This window comes from Corythoichthys intestinalis, chromosome 19 (genome assembly GCF_030265065.1).
Source record: "Corythoichthys intestinalis isolate RoL2023-P3 chromosome 19, ASM3026506v1, whole genome shotgun sequence".
NCBI classification, from domain to species: domain Eukaryota; kingdom Metazoa; phylum Chordata; class Actinopteri; order Syngnathiformes; family Syngnathidae; genus Corythoichthys; species Corythoichthys intestinalis.
The window spans coordinates 35,993,625-36,014,820 of record NC_080413.1 but is presented as its reverse complement, the minus strand read 5'-3'; the positions used below and the strand labels follow the sequence as shown (position 1 = coordinate 36,014,820).

At 39.0% G+C, this 21,196-nt stretch overlaps 1 protein-coding gene across 1 annotated transcript in view; it reads right to left on the bottom strand.

Annotated features, from left to right (window-relative positions):
* katna1 (katanin p60 (ATPase containing) subunit A 1) overlaps window positions 1-2,023 on the bottom strand; it is a 31,449-nt gene extending 29,426 nt beyond the window's left edge. Inside the window, exons 1-2 of the mRNA XM_057823646.1 lie at window positions 1,861-2,023; window positions 1,322-1,484 (exon numbers count right to left, since the gene is read on the bottom strand). Of these exons, the coding sequence (XP_057679629.1) occupies window positions 1,322-1,483 (162 nt within the window). The 5' untranslated portion in view covers window position 1,484; window positions 1,861-2,023. The remainder of the gene's footprint in view (window positions 1-1,321; window positions 1,485-1,860) is intronic.
* Between the last annotated feature and the right edge of the window lie 19,173 nt (window positions 2,024-21,196).

The window sequence follows — 21,196 nt, the reverse complement described above, 5'->3', positions numbered from 1 at the left end:
TGATACTTTACCTCCTCCAGCGAATGTGAATTTGTGCTTAGTACAAGATCATCTGTCGCAATTAGCGATCTTTGACGCTCTTTTTTTTTTTCCCCTCCCCGCATACAAACTTGTTTCTCTCTCAGCGGCTGTGATTAACCTCAATGAAGTTGCTGTCCTAGCTAAGCCTTGCCTATCATTCATCTTTGTAAGTTTTTAGTAACTTTGTGTATTGAATTTGAAAGGAAAATGTGTGTTTTGTTTTTGACGAACTTTTTCATGAAGCTAAACTGTTGAAGCTACTCACATGTGGAAAAATACGAGTGTACAACGTTTTAAGTTTATTCATTTGGTATATTTCAATTACCACGATTTGACAGATCAATAAATTGAAGAATTTACGCCTTGCGTTTGGAGTGCTTGTTTTTGGGTTTGCTGGAATAGCGTCACTGACACACGCAGCATTAAACAGGGGAAGGGGTAAGCGCTGCCGCGCCAAGCCAATTCTGGCTGCATTTTCGACACATGAAAAATAACGAATACGTACTACTGTATGACGGAAAATTTTAGTGGTTTTGTAACCGCGACGTTTTCATAGCATGGTAATCCGTGAAGGTAACTGGCACATGCCTACAAACGACCCCCCCCCCCCCCCCCTCTTAAAAATTTTCTCCTCGGATCTACACGATTCACGTAGGTCATCCTTTTTGACTTCAAAACGGCGGATTTCGCCGAAAGGTGAGAGATTTTCATGCCTGTACTTATTTTCCCCCTTCTGTCATTGTTTGCATACTATCCTCATTAGAATATGAAAACCTATAAATGTTTGGGTGGATTTAGTTAAAACGGACAGTTTTTTCATCTGTGTGATTTTGCAAAAGACAGATCACATATATTGGTGATTTTATGCAGAAATGTGAGAAATTCCAAAAGGTTCAGATACTTTTTCATACCGCTGTACCCAAGCTCACTTTTAGTTTGATAAAATATATATTTCTGCAAAATGCTATGATTTATTCAGTTGAAGATTGAATGTAGTTTAAGTCTGCTGATACAGAATGGATACTTGAGTATTTCATTTACTGTTTTGAACTGTTAACTTGATATTGAAATAGTAGTTAATTAAGCCTGAGAGGATTTTTGTACTATTTTTCTAACTAATGTACGAAGCATTAAAAGTAGGTAACAGCTTGTTCATCAGGAATCGATGTATAATCGAATCGTAGCCTTTGAATCGTAATCGAATGGTGAGGTGCCACAAAATTCCCACCACTAATAATGAGAGCATTAGAGTTGATGGGTTATGAGCATGTCCCCTTTTTTAAATTTCCTTATTGTTTACCTTCTGCCATCTCTGTTGAAGATGGGCGTCTCGTGTGGTGTAGACGTGTTTCTTGATTTGTTCAAGCAGACCATGGTAGAAAACACTGGCCGAGTTGTAGTTTCCAAGCAAAGCATATTCGCGGGCAAGCTTCATGTTCTGAAAGATCTCTTGTAAACTCATGCTGCGGAAACAAGATAGAGTCAAAATGTGCTCAACTGATGGTAAATTGATAAGTTCAACTGATAATGTTATTTCAACATTTGTGCATCTTCAAGTCAATGAAATACACCTGAGTCACATGTATGCAAGTAAATATTTGAATTGTGTCTTCGTGTTCTAAACGTTTTCAAATGAACGTAATATTTGCAAGTAGTTTAAGTCGTTCAGCAAGCAGAAAAGAATGCATTACAGCTGCTTAGTTTTGAAAGAAAATTAGCTGCCCTGAAAATCGCTGACGACAGTTGCGGCGTTTTTCGCGCTAGGTTACAATGTAGTTGGCTGACTTTATACTAAGTTTGAAATGCTTGAAACCGAACAAAACTTGTAGGATACTTAACTTTTCGAATGAGCCCACGCAGAGTTTTGGCAGCGACCGACGTGACGAGTTCCGCCGTGGCAGTTCAAACAGATAAGCACTTAAACTAGGGACCCCATACAGGCGGTCGGTACACGGAAGTGGAAAACAGCGCCCTTTCCTGGAGCTAAAAGGGAAAGGGATTATCACGTGACTAAACACCGTAGTCAAACGGATGTTTTTCTTAGATGTTTTATGTTATAATTAACACAATGGTTAGAACTGTAATTCATAATTAAGTCATCGAACCTTCTTCACTAAGGTTAAAGTGCGTTATTAGCGCTATTGTTTGGGGGTATATATTGGAATTTGCAGACGGATATTTTTTGAGCATGTGACTCCTTCAGTGTGTTCAACAAACTGTAGGCTGCCTTCCGCTCACGATTTTCAAAATAAACTTCGGAATAAAGTTTGATGTTACTAAACCTCACCAACATAATACTAATTAAAACTTTTTTTGTATTATTAAAAATATGCAGTTTATTTAATATCATTATGTTTATTACTATTATTATTATTAGTAATTTAAAATGATTAATTACTGTATAGTTTTAAACCTGTCACTGAAAATAAATGTGTGAAACTAATTATTTTTTTAAATTAGTTTTTGAAAAAATAAGTAAAAAAAAAAAAAAAAGATAATAAATATTTTTCCCAATATATTTAAACAAGCAGATTTAAATTAAAAAAAAAAAAAAAAATCAATAATAATAACTGTTGTTGGGATTTGGTTTAAACAAATAAAAGTTGATTTGATTTGATTTGACTTAGAACACATCCATAACTGAACAGTATGGACATGCAGGTGACAATGTTTTTTTTTAGGTAACCTATTGTGGTTCCTCGGTTTTATTATTATTATTATAGTTATTCTTGGTTCTGCAGCCCCTTTGAGCTCAATTTGACCCCTTTAGAATGCTTCAAAACGTACCAAAATCGGCAGGCAGGTCAAGACAGGTGCAATCATTGATACCATGTAAAGACAAATTCCAAATACACTTCAGTATGTAGCGCCCCCTAGCAGTCATTCTTTGTCCCGGCGACGCTTTGAGCCCTACTTTGACCCCCTCAGAATGCTTCAAAACTCACCAAACTCAACAGCCAGGTGAACACGGGTGAAAACTTTGATAAAATGTAAAATAAATAAATAAATAAATAAATTAAAAAAAATATATATATATATATGCGTGAATGTGTGTGGCGCACCCTAGGAACAAAACCAACATTTAATTAATTAATTAATTTATTTTTTAAAGCTGAAAGAGGAGGTAAGAACGCAAAGGTTAAAACTTTGAACACATCAGTACTATATGAATGGGATACCATACGCGGTGCCCAGACTGACGTTAGTACTAGGGTTGGGAATCTCTGGCATGAAGGCGATTCGATATGTATCTAGATACACAGGTTACGATTCGATTAAAAAACGATAAATTTTTTAGGCCAAGCGATTCGATACGATTCGATACAGTTTAAGAACGATACGGTTCGATACAGAGTGAAAACAATACGATAGTAAACATTTGTTGTGTGTGTTCATACAGTATTTTTAAAATATAAAAAAGACCACATTTTTTAATAGCAAAATTAAACAACAAAATTTCATACCAATGTTATGTTCCATTCTTTTATGAGAAAAAAAATAAGGCTTACTATATGACCGTCATTTTGTTGGATGGGATTGATAATACAATAAAACTCCAGTGACAGACAACAATAAAGTGCAGTAATTTAATTACTGTATTTCCTGGTGTCTTGAACACAATAGGTAAGTAATTTAAGTGCAAACTTTCAATGTAAACATCTTACTAGCAAAAAATATTATATGCAGCAGCTCTTGAAAAAAAAGAATTAAACCTGTTAGTGTTATCATAAATAAATAATATTTCCTTTGTATTCCTGGCCTGTGCTGTAATTTCAAACCAGTGCAGTGACTGATGAAAACGTCTTTATTGTCTACCAGCAGGTGATGCTAGATCACCGTAATAAAATTTGATGGTGTCTGCTACAGTTCCATTCAAGACTGTACGATGGGAGTGCCCCTGCAGGCTCAGGGATCTCCACAGCCACTGTATCAGTGGTTAGACTGACTGCTCTGTTGAACCTTAATTATTCATCTTGACAAAACTATTTTGGCTTGTTTATGTCTATAATATTCATAGAAACAGCTAGTGCAAAGTCATTTTCTGATGCAGCATGACGATTCATAAATTCTTGGTTGGATAATTTTGGTGTTGAAAAACTTAACTGAAAACCCCAAGATCAACCTCATATAATAAGAAGTATGCTGATTGGTTGCCCTAACGTCCAAAATCAGTCACCGCAAATGTTCTCCTGTTGGTCTAACTTCTCATTTTAATGCACAATATCAATATTTTGGCAGTCAATCAGGGGTGGAAAAATGTCGCCAAAAAATCTACTTGAGTAAAAGTACTGTTACCAGGGTTTCCCCTACATATAGAAGATTGTGGCGCACCATCATCAACCAAAAAAAAAGCCGCCTCGCCTCTCAAATGAGATGTTTTTATTTATTTTTTTTAAATTTAAGGCTGTTTCAAACTAGCGGCAGTCGAGTGTGAAGAGTTCAGCGGCAACCTATTCATTGTGTATTGTAATGTCCGCAACTAAGAGCGGCGCGCTTAAGAGACGATCGGACTGGGAAGCTGTGACGTAGAAGGAGAACAGGCGAGATAGCGAGAGATAGCGGTCGCATGTCGTGGCAGCCCGCTGTTATTTTGTGATTGTTTTTCTTTATTATTGTTACCACAATAAAGTGGGTAAGCCAATACTGACCCCTCTCCTTCTTTGCTATATCTGGTAGGGGTGCAATGGCTCAATTAGCCCACGGTTCAGTTTGAACCTCAGTTTTGGGATCATGGTTTCGGTCCGGTTTCGGTTTGCGTTTTGCTTTTTTTTTTTTTTTTTTTTTCAAACTACCTTTATTTTGCTTTTAAGAAAATGAAGAAAACACTTAAAATGTAAACATTTTCGACTGTTAAAATGCATCTTAGCTCTTTGGCTGGTGGAGTGACTGACTACTGAAATACACACACAGTATTAAAAAAAATACTTGGCAAAGTAACTGGTGTTACCTTTTCATGTTTTTTTTTCATTTAAAAAAAAAAAAACATAGCAAGCTTTGCTATGTTTGGAGGTCCTTTAATGTTGTGAATCAACCGTTAAAGTTGATAAAATTGCTCCCGTTTTTGCATTAGTTCCCCTCTGTCTACTTTCGACATGTGAAATTTTTAAAACCGTTTCATCCTTTAAAGATAGAATCAAGTCAAGATTTTGCCAGTTTAGGAGTATTTTAGATAAAAAGTTACTTAGGTTCGCTAGGAAGGTTCACTACAACAGCAACCAGCATCACGTTTGCTACAGCGTCACAACAAACACTCTTCCCTCTCCGTGTCTCTGACTTTTCTCACATCATTCAACTAACGTATTAACGCACATCGTGTCGTTGCTGAAACGTTGACAAAATACGAACAGAGGGAAAAAAAGTAATGCACGAAAAACGTACAGATTTTGAACGTAACGTACGGCGTACAAAAAAATCAATGCTCACTTGTACAAATTACGCCGAGACCGTACAATTTGACAGGTATGAATTATAGTGGACCGTCACAGTTCGGTAGTAGCACTCTGTAGCACGCGACGTCCAACTATCAGTGGTCAGCGCGAAACTATGTGCTATAGCGAAATCATCTTCGATGGCTTTGCGTGCCATTTCATGAATGTCGGGGATTACGTTGTTGGAGAAATATGTCCGCGAGGGAACAATGTAACGCGGTCAAGCTTTGCAAATAAATTAACGAAGCCCACCGTGTGTTTTCACTGTTGTCATCTTCGGGGTTGTCCTGCTCTGAGAAAGGGATTTCTGTGGGTGATGCCGGCTGAGGTGCCGGAGTCATGTTATAAGTGTTGCCATTAGCATAGGGAACAAGTGCTGAGCAATGCTTGCAAATTGTTTGATTTTTTTTTTTTCCAATATTTTCTCTCCCTCCGCATTGTAGTCCATGGGGAAACCGAAATGTTGCCACACCGCAGATTTGAAAGAAACCAGTGCTTCCTCAAAATTCGGTCTCTCCACTCCTCCGCTTGCCATAGCTTTTTGTTTTCTTTCTTGTTCCACTTTCACTTCACTCGTAAGCGAGAGAGGGCGTTACTCGGCTTCTATTACACAGGTGTTTGACAGCGATCGGACATTTACCTGCGGGGCAGGAATTTCTCCACAGCTGGGCTTCACATCACACACAGGCACACAGAGCTCGACCAATTCATTCCCAAGCTTCGGAATAAATTAATTGCAAAACCGAAAAGGCGCGGTTCATAAAGGCGTATTGAACCGTACAGGGCGAACCGTATGGTTCGGCTTTGAACCGCAAACCGTTGCACTGCTAATATCTGGGGCATCACAGTAGTTTGGATCGGATTTTTCGGCGCAAGTGACCGGTGGACGGCCGTCTTGGATGGAAGGCCAAGTTTGAATGAATTTGCACCGAGAAGCGGGGTGCAGAGCAATTTCCCCCCTACTCCTTAAAATAAGTCCATTAACAGAAGGACTATTATTGTTGTGGTAATATAGTACGGATTAGCGCCAAATAAAAGGAAAAAGAAGGACTACAACAGGGCTCTAGAGCCGCATGCAGCTCCTTAGCGCTGCCCTAGTGGCTCCCTGGAGCTTTTTCAAAGATTTTTGAAAATGGAAAACGATGGGGGAGGGAAATATATTTTTTGTTTTAATATGTTTTCTGTAGGAGGACAAACATGACACAAACATTCCTTCCATTCATTAATATTGTAATGAAGTTAAACTTGAGGTGGGATAGTACAACACAGTAGTCACGTAGTGCGTCATCCTCTATAGGATCCACTGCAGGGAAAATAAACATTTAATCATGAAAGCTAATTATGTATTTGTAGCCAACTTAGTCATTTTGATAGTAGGCTAATATAGCTAATATCGATACGTACAGCCGATGTTGTATTCATTATAAGGCTTATACAAGGCTTTTAATTTTTTGCGGCTCCAGACATACTGTATCAGTTCGTTTTTTTGATCAAATATGGCTCATTCAACATTTTGGGTTGCCGACCCTGGCCTGGGTCACTACGAGATGTATGTCCTACTATTGCTACGAGAAAAAAAGTCATATTATTACGTAGGGTAATGTAGTTGTAATCAGCTACGCATTTTACGTACACGTACCGTAGCTGAGAGCTACAACATTCGCCTGGCTAATGAAATATTTCAAATATATCTTTGTTATGGCTCTTGTTAGGGAAAAAAAAAAAATTCGCCATGGCACGACAAGGTGAGGCTGTCCGACTCCGATGCAGCCCACCACCACAGCTTAAAAAACATGCTGGTTGCCTGGTTACATTGATTAAAAAATCTCAGGTAAAATTGCCAGTGAAAAATTAACTCAAAGTCAAAGAAAAAAAATCACATTTACTTTAAATAAAAGAGTTACTTTTATGTGTGTAAGGGAGGGGGCAAAAATTGAGTGTTGCTCTCAGTGTGATATCAACAGTGTTGGGCACGTTACTTTAAAAAAGTAATTAGTTACATTACTCACTACTTCTTCCAAAAAGTAACTGAGTTAGTAACTGAATTACTCTATAGTAAAAGTAACTAGTTACCAGGGAAAGTAACTATTTCCGTTACTTTAAAAAGAACTTGTTGTATGTCAAAGAATTTGAAATTTTCTGAGCAGTATTCGAGTCAGTGGAATAGAGAAGAACAGACAGGTAGTTAACTTGTTAGATGCTTTAGCAGATTTGAATTGCTTACCACAGATGTCGACAAAAACTTTGCCACGGGACATAAATTACACATTACATGCAGGTTCTTTCCTTTAATTTCGACAAACTTGAAATAGTGTTTATATCTCTACCTCTTAAAGGACATTTTTTCTTCTGAATGCTCTGCCATCCCGACCCTGTGCATCTGTTTTGCGTGTTTGCCGCACGCGCTGTTCCGGTTTGCTTGTGAAATCACCGGCTCTGATTGGCTTACCACGACCTATGACTCTAACCCTCAGCCAATCACAGTCACTTCCATCGCATCTCTTGAGGGGCTGAATTCAGGTAGGCTGGTTTCCTGACAATTCACGTCACCTTCAAAGCGTCTGCCGTTCTCAAGATGGAAGCAGAATTATTGCTGGCTGACAGTGGGAGATGGGAACGAGGCTAGCATCAGGTGTAGCAAACACAGAAACGTTACCAAACGTTGGAAAGCATTGTCTAATTGAATGAGCAGGGACAAACAGCTTGGAGTCAGAAGTACGTGCGCTATTCTCGAACCTGAACGCACCCCAAGTCTTGGGTGACAAATTAACAGAGCAGAAAGTCGACTCGACACGGCTGGTAGTTTCTTCAATTTATTCAGAGTAAGTAACGCACCGCTTTTGACCGTCAGTAACGGTAACGGCGTTGTAACGGCGGAAATAGTAATTAGTTAGTTTACCCCGTTACTGAAAAAAATAACGCCGTTACGTAACGGCGTTATTTATAACGGCGTTACTCCCCACACTGGATATCAATCATGTAAGCCATTATAATCAGAAACGTTATTTCCTCTGTAGCAACCATTACATATTTTTTTCCCCATTGCAAAACACTAGCTCGCAGTTAGTATTGTAACATACCTTGACTTTTGCATTTATGATGTTTGTGACAATGATGAAAAACCCATCCAATGTGATGTGAAGCTCCTTTTCTGGGCTTAATAGGGTTTGTGTCTGTGTTGCTGTCTGACACATAAGTTATGAAATCCAATCAGATGTACGCTCCATGCTTGCACACGAACACAAAATTATTTTTTTCTTCCATCTGTTCTCTCTCACTCTTCATTTCATTTCTTTATTTTGTAATGGAAGTGTTTAAAAATTAATTCAAAGAAAATGTACTGAAGTAAAAGTGAAATTGCTGATTTAAAGCAACACAATGTAACTTTTCAGGTTTGGTTCGATTTTAGCGATGCCGCTGGACAAAAGCGGTAGTGTTTTGCCTCAAGGAAGACTGCGTTTCCCATGAGGACCAGCGCACACCCGCAGTGTTGTAAAATCATCACTCAATCACAAATCAATCTCCTGTTTCCAGCGGCTGTGTGAAGGATGAAACATAGACTTCATAATGTATTGAAGGGACACGGGGCACAGGGCTGATAAATAGGGGGCCTGCATTGTTAGCGAGGCCGTCAAAGCTGACAGTGTGGAATCACAGACAAAGAGCATTTTTCGTTGAAAATTCTTGTGAATAAATGCTGAAATCCCTGAATTCTTTATAGATATGGGCGTAAAACAGTATTGATTATTGGTTAAAAGCAAAAAAAAACAAACCCCCCCCCGTGCAGTTAGCATTTATTATACATGAATATGTCAAAATACAATGCTAGTCTGGTAGTAAATGTAGCTAGCGGCCGCCTAATATATAAAGAGCTTTTCTGGTAAAAATTCTTGTGAATACATGCTTAAATCCCCGAATTCTTTATAGATATGGATGTAAAACAGTCTCGAATCTTGGCTAAAAGCAGAAAAACAAAACAAAACATGCAGTTAGCATTTATTTGACGAAAATATATCGAAGTACAATGATAGTCTGTTAGTGAATGTAGCTAGGGGCTGACTTATGAAAACAGAGCTTTTCCGGTGAAAGTTCTTAAGAATAAATGCTTAAATCCCCAAATTCATTACATTGATATAATTCTTTATAGATATGGACGTAAAACAGTCTCAAATCTTGGTTAAAAGCAAAAAAAAAACATGCAGATAGCATTTATTTTATGTAAATATTGCGAACTACGATGCCAATGCATAGCGGCTAATTTCTCCCATTGATTTTTTTCACATTTCAAAATGCATGCATGGTACAAAAAAATATAATTTCCTTGAGTCCTCGAACAAATCACTCTTCAGACAACCCTTCCTGTTAGTATGCGGTACAGCTTTCGTACTTTTCAACAGAAATACGGCATTAGATCGCTGCATGCTTGTGTTGTGAATAGCTCTTCTTGTTGTGGGCGGCCCCCTACTTGAATGTGAGGCGCAGTGCATGACCGATCTGACTCTTCAATAGTATTATGAAGTCTATGGATGAATAGTAATAAGGTAATGAATCCAGTTGTGGCTATACAATATCATATGACGGTTAGAAATATGTGGCTTAGTTTGGATAATTTGCCAAATTCAGTAAATTACTATTAACTCCTAATCCAAGGTTCAGTCTTTTTCATATCAGTCATGTTTGAGAGGTATCCCAGCTTGAATAAGACCGCATTGAAATATTACCCATTTGGTCTGGTGACCCCTGCTGGGAACAGGAAACACTTTTTTTTACTAGACAGACTAGACTCCTCCTCCAAGGGGAAAAGATCAATTGACCTCAAACCTCCATCAGAGGAGCTTTAAGACATGTGTTCAGGTGCCTGGTGAAAAATACTGAGGTTTCGTTGAAGTGGATGGGTCCAAACAGGAAAGTGAAAATGACCATTTTGTTTGACCACAAATTTTGAGCAGTCATAACTTGCCAGATACACAACGTCTTAGAAAGTCGTACCCTGAATGGTTTTGAAGGGGTCGTTTGCATTAAACCTACAGCACCAACTGGTGGCAACAGAAAGTCACTTATTTTACTTATACATGTCAAGCTCCTTTCAGGTTGGTTAGTGTAGTTACAAGACCTTTTGTAATACTACATTTTAAGGCCCTTGTCCACATGTCTTTGCCTGTTGCCATGACAACCCTTTATTCACCATGAAAACAAAGTAGATGTCTTTAGGGACTTAGGCAGCTTATAAAGCCGCAAAATTCGGCATACTTGGTTGAATTAGCCCAATTAGAAGATTCATTTTGGTTTTGAATAAGGGCTTGGCTGCACAGATCAGTAGCGGCTCCTTTTTTGTAGGACCTTCTTCAATAGGGGTTTCATGCCCTAGGTGTGTGAATCTATTTCTAATCTCAGTATATATAAAACATTGCTGTCAGCCATGCCCACAACACAAAAGAGCTTCTACACAAAACTGCAAAGGCCCGTTCAATCCTGCTTGCACACATAGTTATTATTTTTTTTTGAAAGTGCTGATTATAAACATGTTAAACTATATTAGGGTGCATATGACCTGACAGTTCCAGCTAAATAATTTATATTATTTTCTCTTTCAAGTTTCTTAAAGGTAAGTTTGCAGTATTTTAGTCATAAGAATAAAAAAGAGGATGCTGAGCTGTCAATTGCCGACTTTATATGTCTCTTTCAGCCGTAATCCTGACCTTGTCGCAGTGTCCCTGAAGACTGCATTCAGCAAGTTCTTAAAAGGAGGAGTCCATTTTGAATGTACAGCTTTCAACAAAAGAATTGTACCAAAAAAAAAAAAAAACATGGTTTGAGTGTGACATCAGCAGTCAAACGATTTCTTCCCACAGGATTGAAAATAAACAGGACTCAACCTGTTTACCTTGCATTATTGACTTCTACATTATGCTATCAATGTTCAACAAAGGCTCTGACTTGCAATAGGTGTAAGGTCAAATCTTATGTTTCTTTAGCCATATACATTTTAAAGGGTATGGAAACCCTGAGGAGGATTGCCCCTGAGGTTACACAATTTCAGTATATTGATCTGACCTCATGTCAATCTGTTTATCACCATGGCAAAATAGATAGGACTCAGAGCCAATCCTTTGCAGTTCCTCCTCTACCTTGAACCCACTACAGAGTTCCTTATCTTTTGGCAGACTGTCATCGGCTGGTAATCAAATCCATTTAATCATGTATATTGTTAACAATATTTATTTATTTATTATAATGATTATTCTTATGTTTTACATTTTGCCTACTTACCAAATTACATTAGACCCTCATAATACGAGCACCTCACTGTATGGGTTTTTCACGATATGGGCATCATCACGAGAGAAAATAAATCGCGCAATGTGAACAAATTTTCGCCATTTAAACGCCCAAAATGCGTCTCTCTTGCTTGGCTTGTTTGAGTGCTTTAGCATCCCGCCAGGTGACATGCAACCTCTCCCTTGCTTTGTCTACCCATGAATCTTGGCGTCCTGCTAGGGGGCATACGAGCATCTCGTATCAACAGAATCCACCATTTGCCCACCTCTTGCTCATCCTCATTATCACCGGTGATAGAATTTTGTATTGAAGTGCATCCAAATCATTTATGTTTACAAGTGAAGATTAACCATGTTCCCCGGAAAAATGCCGATCAAAAACAGTGGTGAGAAAAAGGAATGCTCTTAAATGAAACAATAAAAAAAAAAAAAAAATAATAATGATAAGAAAACATTTAGAAGTTTGCGTGTTAGCAATCTTTGTAGCAATCTAAGCATTCAAGTTCTACATTCTGAAAAGTGCTTGTATATAAATAACATTGTTTTTATACTTTTCTTTTTCAGATTAGTTAACCTTAAAAATGATGCCTTGAATCATTATTTAGAGTCATGGAAAGTGTTGCATGCACCTACGAGCACATTCATGTTACAAGCTTGGTTGTGTAACGGATTGTTCATGTATCATGAGGGTTCACTGTATAATTTTAGTAGTTCATGATCAAGATTAAGTGTTTATTTATAATACTTTCTCTTGTATGCCATCTGTTACTGTGTTTGGTTCATATTTCATGATACACATTTTGACCTTGGAACCAATTATTTCTATTCTAGCTATTCCACATACAGTGGTACCTCTGCTTATGAAATTAAATGGTTCTGGAAGTAGTTGTATTGAGTTCATTTTGTCTACACTTATAAATTAGTCTAATTTTTCTTTTATCCCAGACAATATTTATAGGTTGTTTATTAACCTGACATGTTTCGGCAAACACTTCCGCCTTCATCAGAGAGTTGCTGATGGTGGTGTGACGCGTCTTTATCAGTTGATGGATGAAGGCGTGACTCACCTGTCAGATTGACAGGCAAGTCCCGCCCTCTGCTGACCATTTACCCTTCCAGGATGCTGGTCCAGGTAGTAGAAAGCATGTAAGCCCCCTTGCCGCAAAACTCACAAACACTAAAGTACAGAAGTACAGAAAGATTAAATGTTTCAAATGACAGGACACTCAAAAAACGCACAAATCTAACAGTACAGGACATCACTCAGCTACTCTCTTTCATCGCCACTACCACATACTTCCAATTCAGAAACACCATCTACAGGCAAAGGCAGGATCTGCCATCATGTGCGGTTTCTTCATGGAGGATTAGGAACATAAATCACAACAGCCCTGGATGAATACAGACCCACACTATGGAAACGCTACGTAGATGACATTCTGGAAAAAGTAAAAACCGCTACCATCGGCAGCATCAAATTCACCCATGAAGAGGAAACAGATCATTCCATAGCCTTTCTGGACATAAACATACATCACACAGGCAACGGCGAAATCAAAATTAAGGTACACAGGAAACACACGCACACCAATACCCCCAATGGACATCCGAACACCCCACTATCCACAAACTGTCAGTAGTCAGAACATTACATGAACGTATGACGATGATCACGGACCCGGATGACAGAACAAAGGAGGAAAAACATTTACAAAATGCACCAAAAATGTGGGCAATAGCAAAAGGTGCAGGACAGGTTAAAAACAAAAAGAACACAACACAGGGGGAAAGAAAAAACAAACAAAACTAGGCCTGCAAGCAGAACTGAACGGGCCCTCGCAATCTAGCGCAACTCGGACGTCTAGCAACTCGGACAGTGTGCAGGTCAGGGTGGTGGCAGATCCTCCTCTCTAATCATCTCATTAGAACCTAACATGCTCGAAAGTCGCCTCTTTACATTCACACACCTAAGAGATAAAAACCCCTATTGGAGAGAGTATTACAAAAAAGGAGCGAATAAAGGGTCGTCACGGCAACAGACAGAGACATGTGGACATGGGCCGTAAAATAAGTATTTCAAAAGGTCTTGAAACTACAATGACTAACCTGAAAAGAACTGGACATATATTAGAAAAATGAGTGACTTTCTATTGCCACTAGTTGGCGCTGTAGGGTTGATGCAAATGACCCCTACAGGACCCTTCAGAGTATGACTCATCAAGCACGAGATGTTTGGCACAGATATGTTGTAGAAGTTATGACTGTTCAAAACTTGTGGTGAGACGAAATGGCTTCAGTCATTTTCACTTCTCCTGTTGGACTCTTCTGCTTCAACCAAACCTCAGTATTTTTCATCAGGCACCTGAACACATGTCTTATGGCTCCCCTGATGCAGCTTTCAGGTGAATATATTTTTTTCCTTGGAGGAGGAGCCTGTTTAGTAAAAAAAAAGGAATTTCCTGTTCCCACTAGAGGGCGCTAGGCCTAATGGGTCATGTTTCAATGCACTCATGTTAAGGGTGGGATTCCGCACATATATGCCAGATATGAAAAAGATTGAACGTTGTGTCAAGGAGCTATTAGTCATTTACTGAATGTCATTTTGCTGAAAAAATGGCCGACTTTGGCACCACGCCCAGGTCAGACCCATGAATGTAAACGCACCATTTCGAAAATTTTCGATCTCCTATGTCTCCTGAATAGTCTAACCTATTTTGAAGATGATCAAAGTAATTCCCTAGGTGCCATGGTCTCAAATGTGCACACTGTAAATCAATAATAATTTCACATTCAATCCAAAATACCAGATTTCCTGTTGGGTTTGGAATATGCGTGCAAGAGACTTTTTGGAGCAGTTTTGTACAAGGTATTGACTCTCCGAATTTCATCCCTCTACGTTAAAAAAACCTAATAGGAAACGCCTTTTTGAAAAATTCAAGGGGGCGCCACTGAGCCCTTTTATTACATTTTTTGGTAACGTCGCAAGATTATCAAAATCCACGCAAAGCCGCGTGTATGTGCAAAATTTGGTGAGTTTTCGTGCATGTTCAGGCCTCCAAATGTAAACTGTACTACAAATGGATAAAAATTTCACATTCGATCCAAAATACCCGATTTTGTGTTGGATTTGGAAAATGGGTGCATAAGACTTTTTGGAGCAGTTTTGCATAAGGTATGGACTCCCCAAATTTCATTGCTCTACGTTGAAAAAACCCAATAGGAAAGGCCTTTTTTAAAACTCCTCTCTGTCGCCACCAGTGTTGTTAATCTTACTGAAAAAAAGTAATTAATTATAGTTACAAATTACTTCTCCCAAAAAGTAATTGCGTTAGTAACTCAATTACCTGAATGTAAGAGTAATTAGTTACTTGGCAAAGTAATTGGTGATAATTACTTTTTTTTTTTCCTCAAAAAAAACAAAAAAAAAAACAAACAAAAAAAAAAAACATTGGCCACATTATGTGAAGTTTTTTGTGAAGGTATTTGGTAAAATTGGCCCGAGCCCAATTCTTTACCCTAATTTACCCTTTACCCTGAATCAACTGTTAAAAGTTGTTAAAATTGCTCCCATTATTGCATGAGTTCCCTTCTCTCTACTTTCGACATATGACAGTTTTAAAACTGTTTCATTATTTAAAGATAGATTCAAGTCAAGATTTTGCCGATTTAGAAGTATTTTAGATAAAAAGTTACTTGGGTTCGCTAGGAAGGTTCTCTACAACAGAGCCGTCCTAAAAAGTACTGCTTTAAGATGGCGCTGTCTACTAACGCATTTAGTGCCATGTCTGTCATTTTGCATCTAGTTATATCTATATACAGTACATGTGATATCTACCATGTCTACCATATCTACCATAACATGCGGGCGTAGTTTGTAGGCTATCGGTTACAACATGTATTATTGGAGCTACCTAGCATCGCGTTTGCGCGGCGTCACAACTTTCTAGCCTCCTCCCCACTCCTGCTCCGCTCTGTCGTCTCGGTGAGTCCGTCTCCCTCAGATTTTTCGACCAATATAGTAACGCATAGTAACGCATGCCTTTCCGTCCTCAGTAACGGTAACGGCGTTGCCAAGATGAGAAAAGTAATTAATTAGATTACCCACTACTGAAAAAAATAACGCCGTTAGTAACGCCGTTATATTGTAACGCCGTTATTAACAACACTGGTCGCCACTAGTTGGCACTGTAGAGTTGATGCAAATGACCCCTATAAGACCCTTCAGGGTATGACTCTCAACAAGCACGGGAAGTTTGGCGCAGATATGCTGTATATCTGCTGAGTTATGATTGTTCAAAACTTGTAGTGAGACGAAATGGCTTCAGTCATGTTCACTTCTCCTGTTGGACCCTTCTGCTTCAACCAAACCTCAGTATTTTTCATCAGGCACCTGAACACATGTCTTATGGCTCCCCCGATGAAGGTTTCAGATGAATAGATTTGTTTTCCTTGGAGGAGGAGCCTGTTTCGTAAAAAAAAGGCATTTCCTGTTCCCACTAGGGGGCGTTAGGCCTAATGGGTAATAGTTCAATGCACTCGTGTTAAGGGTGGGATCCCGCACATACATGCCAGATATGAAAAAGATTGAAAGTTGTGTCAAGGAGCTATTAGTCATTTACTGAATTTGTCATTTTGCCGAAAAAATGGCCGACTTTGGCACCACGCCATGTCAAACCCATGAATGAAAACGCACCATTTTGAAAATTTTAGATCTCCTATGTCTCCTGAATAGTCTCACCAATTTTGAAGATGATCCAACCAACTCCTTCTGTGACAAGGTCTCAAATGTGCACCCTGTCAATTGATAAAAATTTCACATTCGATCCAAAATACCTGATTTCCTGTTGGTTTTGGAATATGGGTTCAAGAGACTTTTTGGAGCAGTTTTGCACAAGGTATTGACTCCCCAAATTTCATTGCTCTACGTTAAAAAAACCTAATAGGAAACGCCTCTTTGAAAAATTCAAGGGGGCGCCACTGAGCCATTTTGTTCCATTTTTTTGTAACGTCGCAAGATTATCGAAATCCACGCAAAGCCGCATGTATGTGCAAAATTTGGTGAGTTTTCGTGCCTGTTCAGGCCTCCAAATGCAAACTGTACTACAAATGGCTAAAAATTTCATGTTCGATCCAAAATACCCGATTTTCTGCTGGATTTGGAAAATGGGTGCAAGAGACTTTTTGGAGCAGTTTTGCATATGGTATGTACTCCCCAAATTTCATTGCTCTACATTGAAAAAACCCAATAGGAAAGGCCTTTTTTAAAACTCCTTTCTGTCGCCACTAGTTGGCACTGTAGAGTTGATGCAAATGACCCTACAAGACTCTTCAGGGTATGACTCTCAACAAGCACAGGAAGTTTGGCGCAGATATGTTGTATATCTGCTGAGTTATGACTGTTCAAAGTTTTTTGCGAGGCAAATTGTTGACGGTCATTTTCACTTTCCTGTTTGGACCCCTCCGCTTCAACGAAACCTCAATATTTTTCATCAGACACCTGAACACAGGTCTTAAGGCTCCCCTGATGCAGGTTTGAGGTCAACAGATTTTTTTCCCTTGGAAGAGGAACCTGTCTCTTAAAAAAAGGCATTTCCTGTTATCACTAGGGGGCGTTAGGCCTAATGGGTAATATTTCAATGCACTCGTGTTAAGGGTGGGATACCGCACATACATGGCAGATATGAAAAAGATTGAAAGTTGTTTCAAGGAATTATTAGTCATTTACTGAATTCGGTGTTTTGCCGAAAAAATGGCCGACTTTGGCACCACGCCCAGGTCAGACCCGTGAATGAAAACGCACCATTTTAGAAACTTAAGATCTCATATGTCTCCTGAACAGTCTCACCAATTTTGAAGATGATACAACTAACTCCCTCGGCGAAAAGGTCTCAAATGTGCACCCTGTAAATCGATAAAAATGTCATATTTGATCCAAAATAACCGATTTCCTGTTGGGTTTGGAATATGGGTGCCAATGCTTTTTTGGAGCGGTTTTGGACAAGGTATAGACTCCCCAAATTTCATTGCTCTACGCTGACAGACCCTAATGTTATAGGCCAATTTTAAAATTTCAAGGGGGCGCCACTGAGCCATTTTGTTACATTTTTTTGCAACGTTGCAAAATTATCGAAATTTACAATTTTCCGCACGGATGTGCAAATTTTGGTGACTTTTTGTGCATGTTCATGCCTCCAAATTGGCCGTTTTCATTTGCCCTGAAAAAAAAAATGTTTTTTTTAAATAATCCTTTGCAAAACAATAGGGCCTTCGCACGCTTAGTTCTCGGGCCCTAACAAGAACACAGCGATATGGTGACGTTGCCGTACGTGAGAGGAGTCACGGAACATATCCAAAGAGTCATGAAAGAATACAACATAAACACACCGGTCAAACCACACACAACACTCCGTCAGATATTGGTCCATCCAAAGGACAAAATCAACCCAGAAAACAAATGTAACTCCATATATGAAATTTTATGCAAATCATGCAATAAATCATGCATCGGGGAGACAGGGAAGAGCTTTATTACAAGGAAAACCGAACACAAGAAGGAGCGTTAAGCCTGAGTTATACTCCCGCGTTGCGGTGACGGCGTAGCGACTACGGCGTCATTCGACATTCGATAGTTCTGCGTTGAGGGAACGCGTTTCTCTGTAATTCACCGCCAAGCCACTAGAGGGACGTGGCGTTATGTTTGTACGGTTTTGGGGCATGCTTGTTTACTTCCGCTAGTCGGAGAAAAATAAACAATGCAAGATGGAACTCTTGAAAGCGTAGGGTCGTAACTCGATTCTTCCTTGACGGCGTAGGTCTGACGCGGAAGTATAACTCAGGCTTTAGAAGGCGACAACAATATGACAAACAAGGGCAATAAAAGAACAAGCATGAACTTCACAAGTCAGCCATCAACGATCACTGCAAAAGGGAAAACCACATCATGGATTGGGAAAAGGTCAGAGTCACCAGCACTGATTAAAACAAATATCAGCGCTGGATCAGGGAGGCCATTGAGATCTGCAAGCGGGGCCCAAGGACCATCAACAGGGACGAACGGCTTACATGCTCTCCACCACCTGCACCAGCATATCAGAAGAGAAAATGGTCAGCAGAGGGCGTGACTCGCCTGTCGATCTGACAGGTGAGTCACGCCTTCATCCATCAGCTGATACGCGTCACAGCAACACCAGTGACTGTCTGATGAAGGTGGAAGTGTTCGCCTAAACATGTCAGGTAATTAAAACAACCTATAACTATTATCTGGGATGAAAGAAAATTCGACTAAGGTTCTGGAAGTAGTTACTTAACTTGAAAATTCTGTAAGTAGAGACGCGTTTTCTATGTAAATGCCCTAATCCGTTCCAAAATTCAGTCATAAACATTTTGTAATGGATAAAAATTCATCAAAACATGTATCAATTACATGTTACAATTAGATTATTGCACAATAAACATAAAAACTGAGTTGTGCATCAGGTAAAAAACTCAATACACTCACGTAAAACTGTCGGAACACGAGGGGCGAATGAAGAGGATCCTGGGATACACACATACACGAACAGTAGAGTTCCCTCTTAGCCAATTGAATGACAGGAATGTTGAGCAATAGCCAATGGCAGAGCAGCTACAGTATAAGTATTTTTTGTTCAGGAAACTCTGGGAACTGAGTGTACCAGTCATACTGTATTTTGGCATTTCTTATCATGAAATATCATTCTTAACAAGAAGCAATATTTTCCCGATGAGGCGTGTCATGCAGCATGGTATAATATCGTATTGCATACTCTTCTATCTAAATGTACCAATCTGATCACTTGACCGTAAACCGGGCCGATCATGCCATTTTCCAGAGGATCGGAGTCAGGTGAAAAGAATCGGGTTTTTGATTTAAAAACATATATTTGGTTTTCTGCTTAATGCTCCTACAGCGCCACAGCCTCTCACCCTCCTTTCTGCTAAGCAGTGGGGCCAAACTGTCCAGCTTGCGTTTGGTACTTAAAGTTAACGATGATTGACAGATTTGTAGCTTTGATCTGGCAAGAGAAGCTTGGTAGCACTAAACTCACAATAGATTGAAGAGTATGTATTTTAACAATAATTCTCAGTTTTGCTAGGTATTATGTGACTCACCCTTTCAAAACCTAACTTCCTTAAGTAAATAGAGAGGTTAGAATAAATGTGTTCTAAACTACATAGTAATTGTTTTAGTTACTTTACATTATGACTCTATAAACAGAGGCCACCCTCTATTTAAAGATGCACTAACGGCTTTCATGATTTGCTGTAATTGCTTTGGTAAAACCTTACAATGCTTCGGTTAAAGTCTTTGGCCCATAAGATGAATCATTTTGTGACAACTTGTTGTTTTACTCTAACGTCATGGATTTTAGCACTAGCACCTAAATGAAATCAACACCCTTTAATGTGAGGAACACTTCTCCAGTGGACCATCAGGCAATTACATTTGCACTCTGTTGACTCGTGCAAACTCTTGTCTTCTCATCAATAAGTATTTGGTACATTTGTCCATTTTACAGGGGCCATTTACTGTCATTTGAGACACAGCAAACAGCGTGTTTCTCTCTAAAGTGGAACAGATATAGCTTCAAAATGCCCCTGGGTTTATTTCTTTTCCTTTAATGGCCAGTTACAAAAGAAAATAGCCTTGTTCATTGTTACTAAACCTATTGACACACACGTTTGCGCTTGTATCAATGCCATCAATGCCTGCAACATGTTATGTACTGAGGTGCCAAAGACTTTAAGTGCCCGATAAGCAAAGTTTTTGTTGTACCCTTGGTATACAAACGTGGTCTCCTTCATGGTTCCGTAGGGCAGTTAAAATAAAATAACTTTCCATCCAAGGACCCAAGCAATGCTCACATTTGTGCAATCAGGCTAACATTCATGAATTCTGATATTTTGTAACACCTCTCAATGTATTTTGCATTAATGTTCAGGTCCCTTGGACCCATGTTTGCCTTACACCAGGGTTCTTAATCTTTTTGACCTTGTGGCCAAACATTTCTAAAATAATGTTGCTCACGGCTCATTAAATTATCATGATTTTTGTTAACTTTAATCACAATCATGCAACTTTACCCTCTGTTGTGACTCCCCCCCCGCCCTTCGTTTTCAGTTGTCTCCATTGATTGAAGGCGTCATCACTGCATATCCTTGACTTATTTCTTGATTTTATCATGACCAGGGGTGAAAGTGGCTAGAATTTCTTGCCGGAACTCCCCGACGTGAAGGTCGCCAAGGAGACAGAAATTTTGTATATTTATTTTTCATTCAAAATTGAATTTTTTCAATGATTTGCAAAATAAAAGTTAACAAAAACAGCAATAACCCCAACCTCCATCTTATAATTTTTATTTTCCGTCATTTCCTCACATACTAAATGCCAAATCTCAATTTTAACTACTTAAGAAGATAGGTTGTATATTAAAATTGAAGTTAATGTAA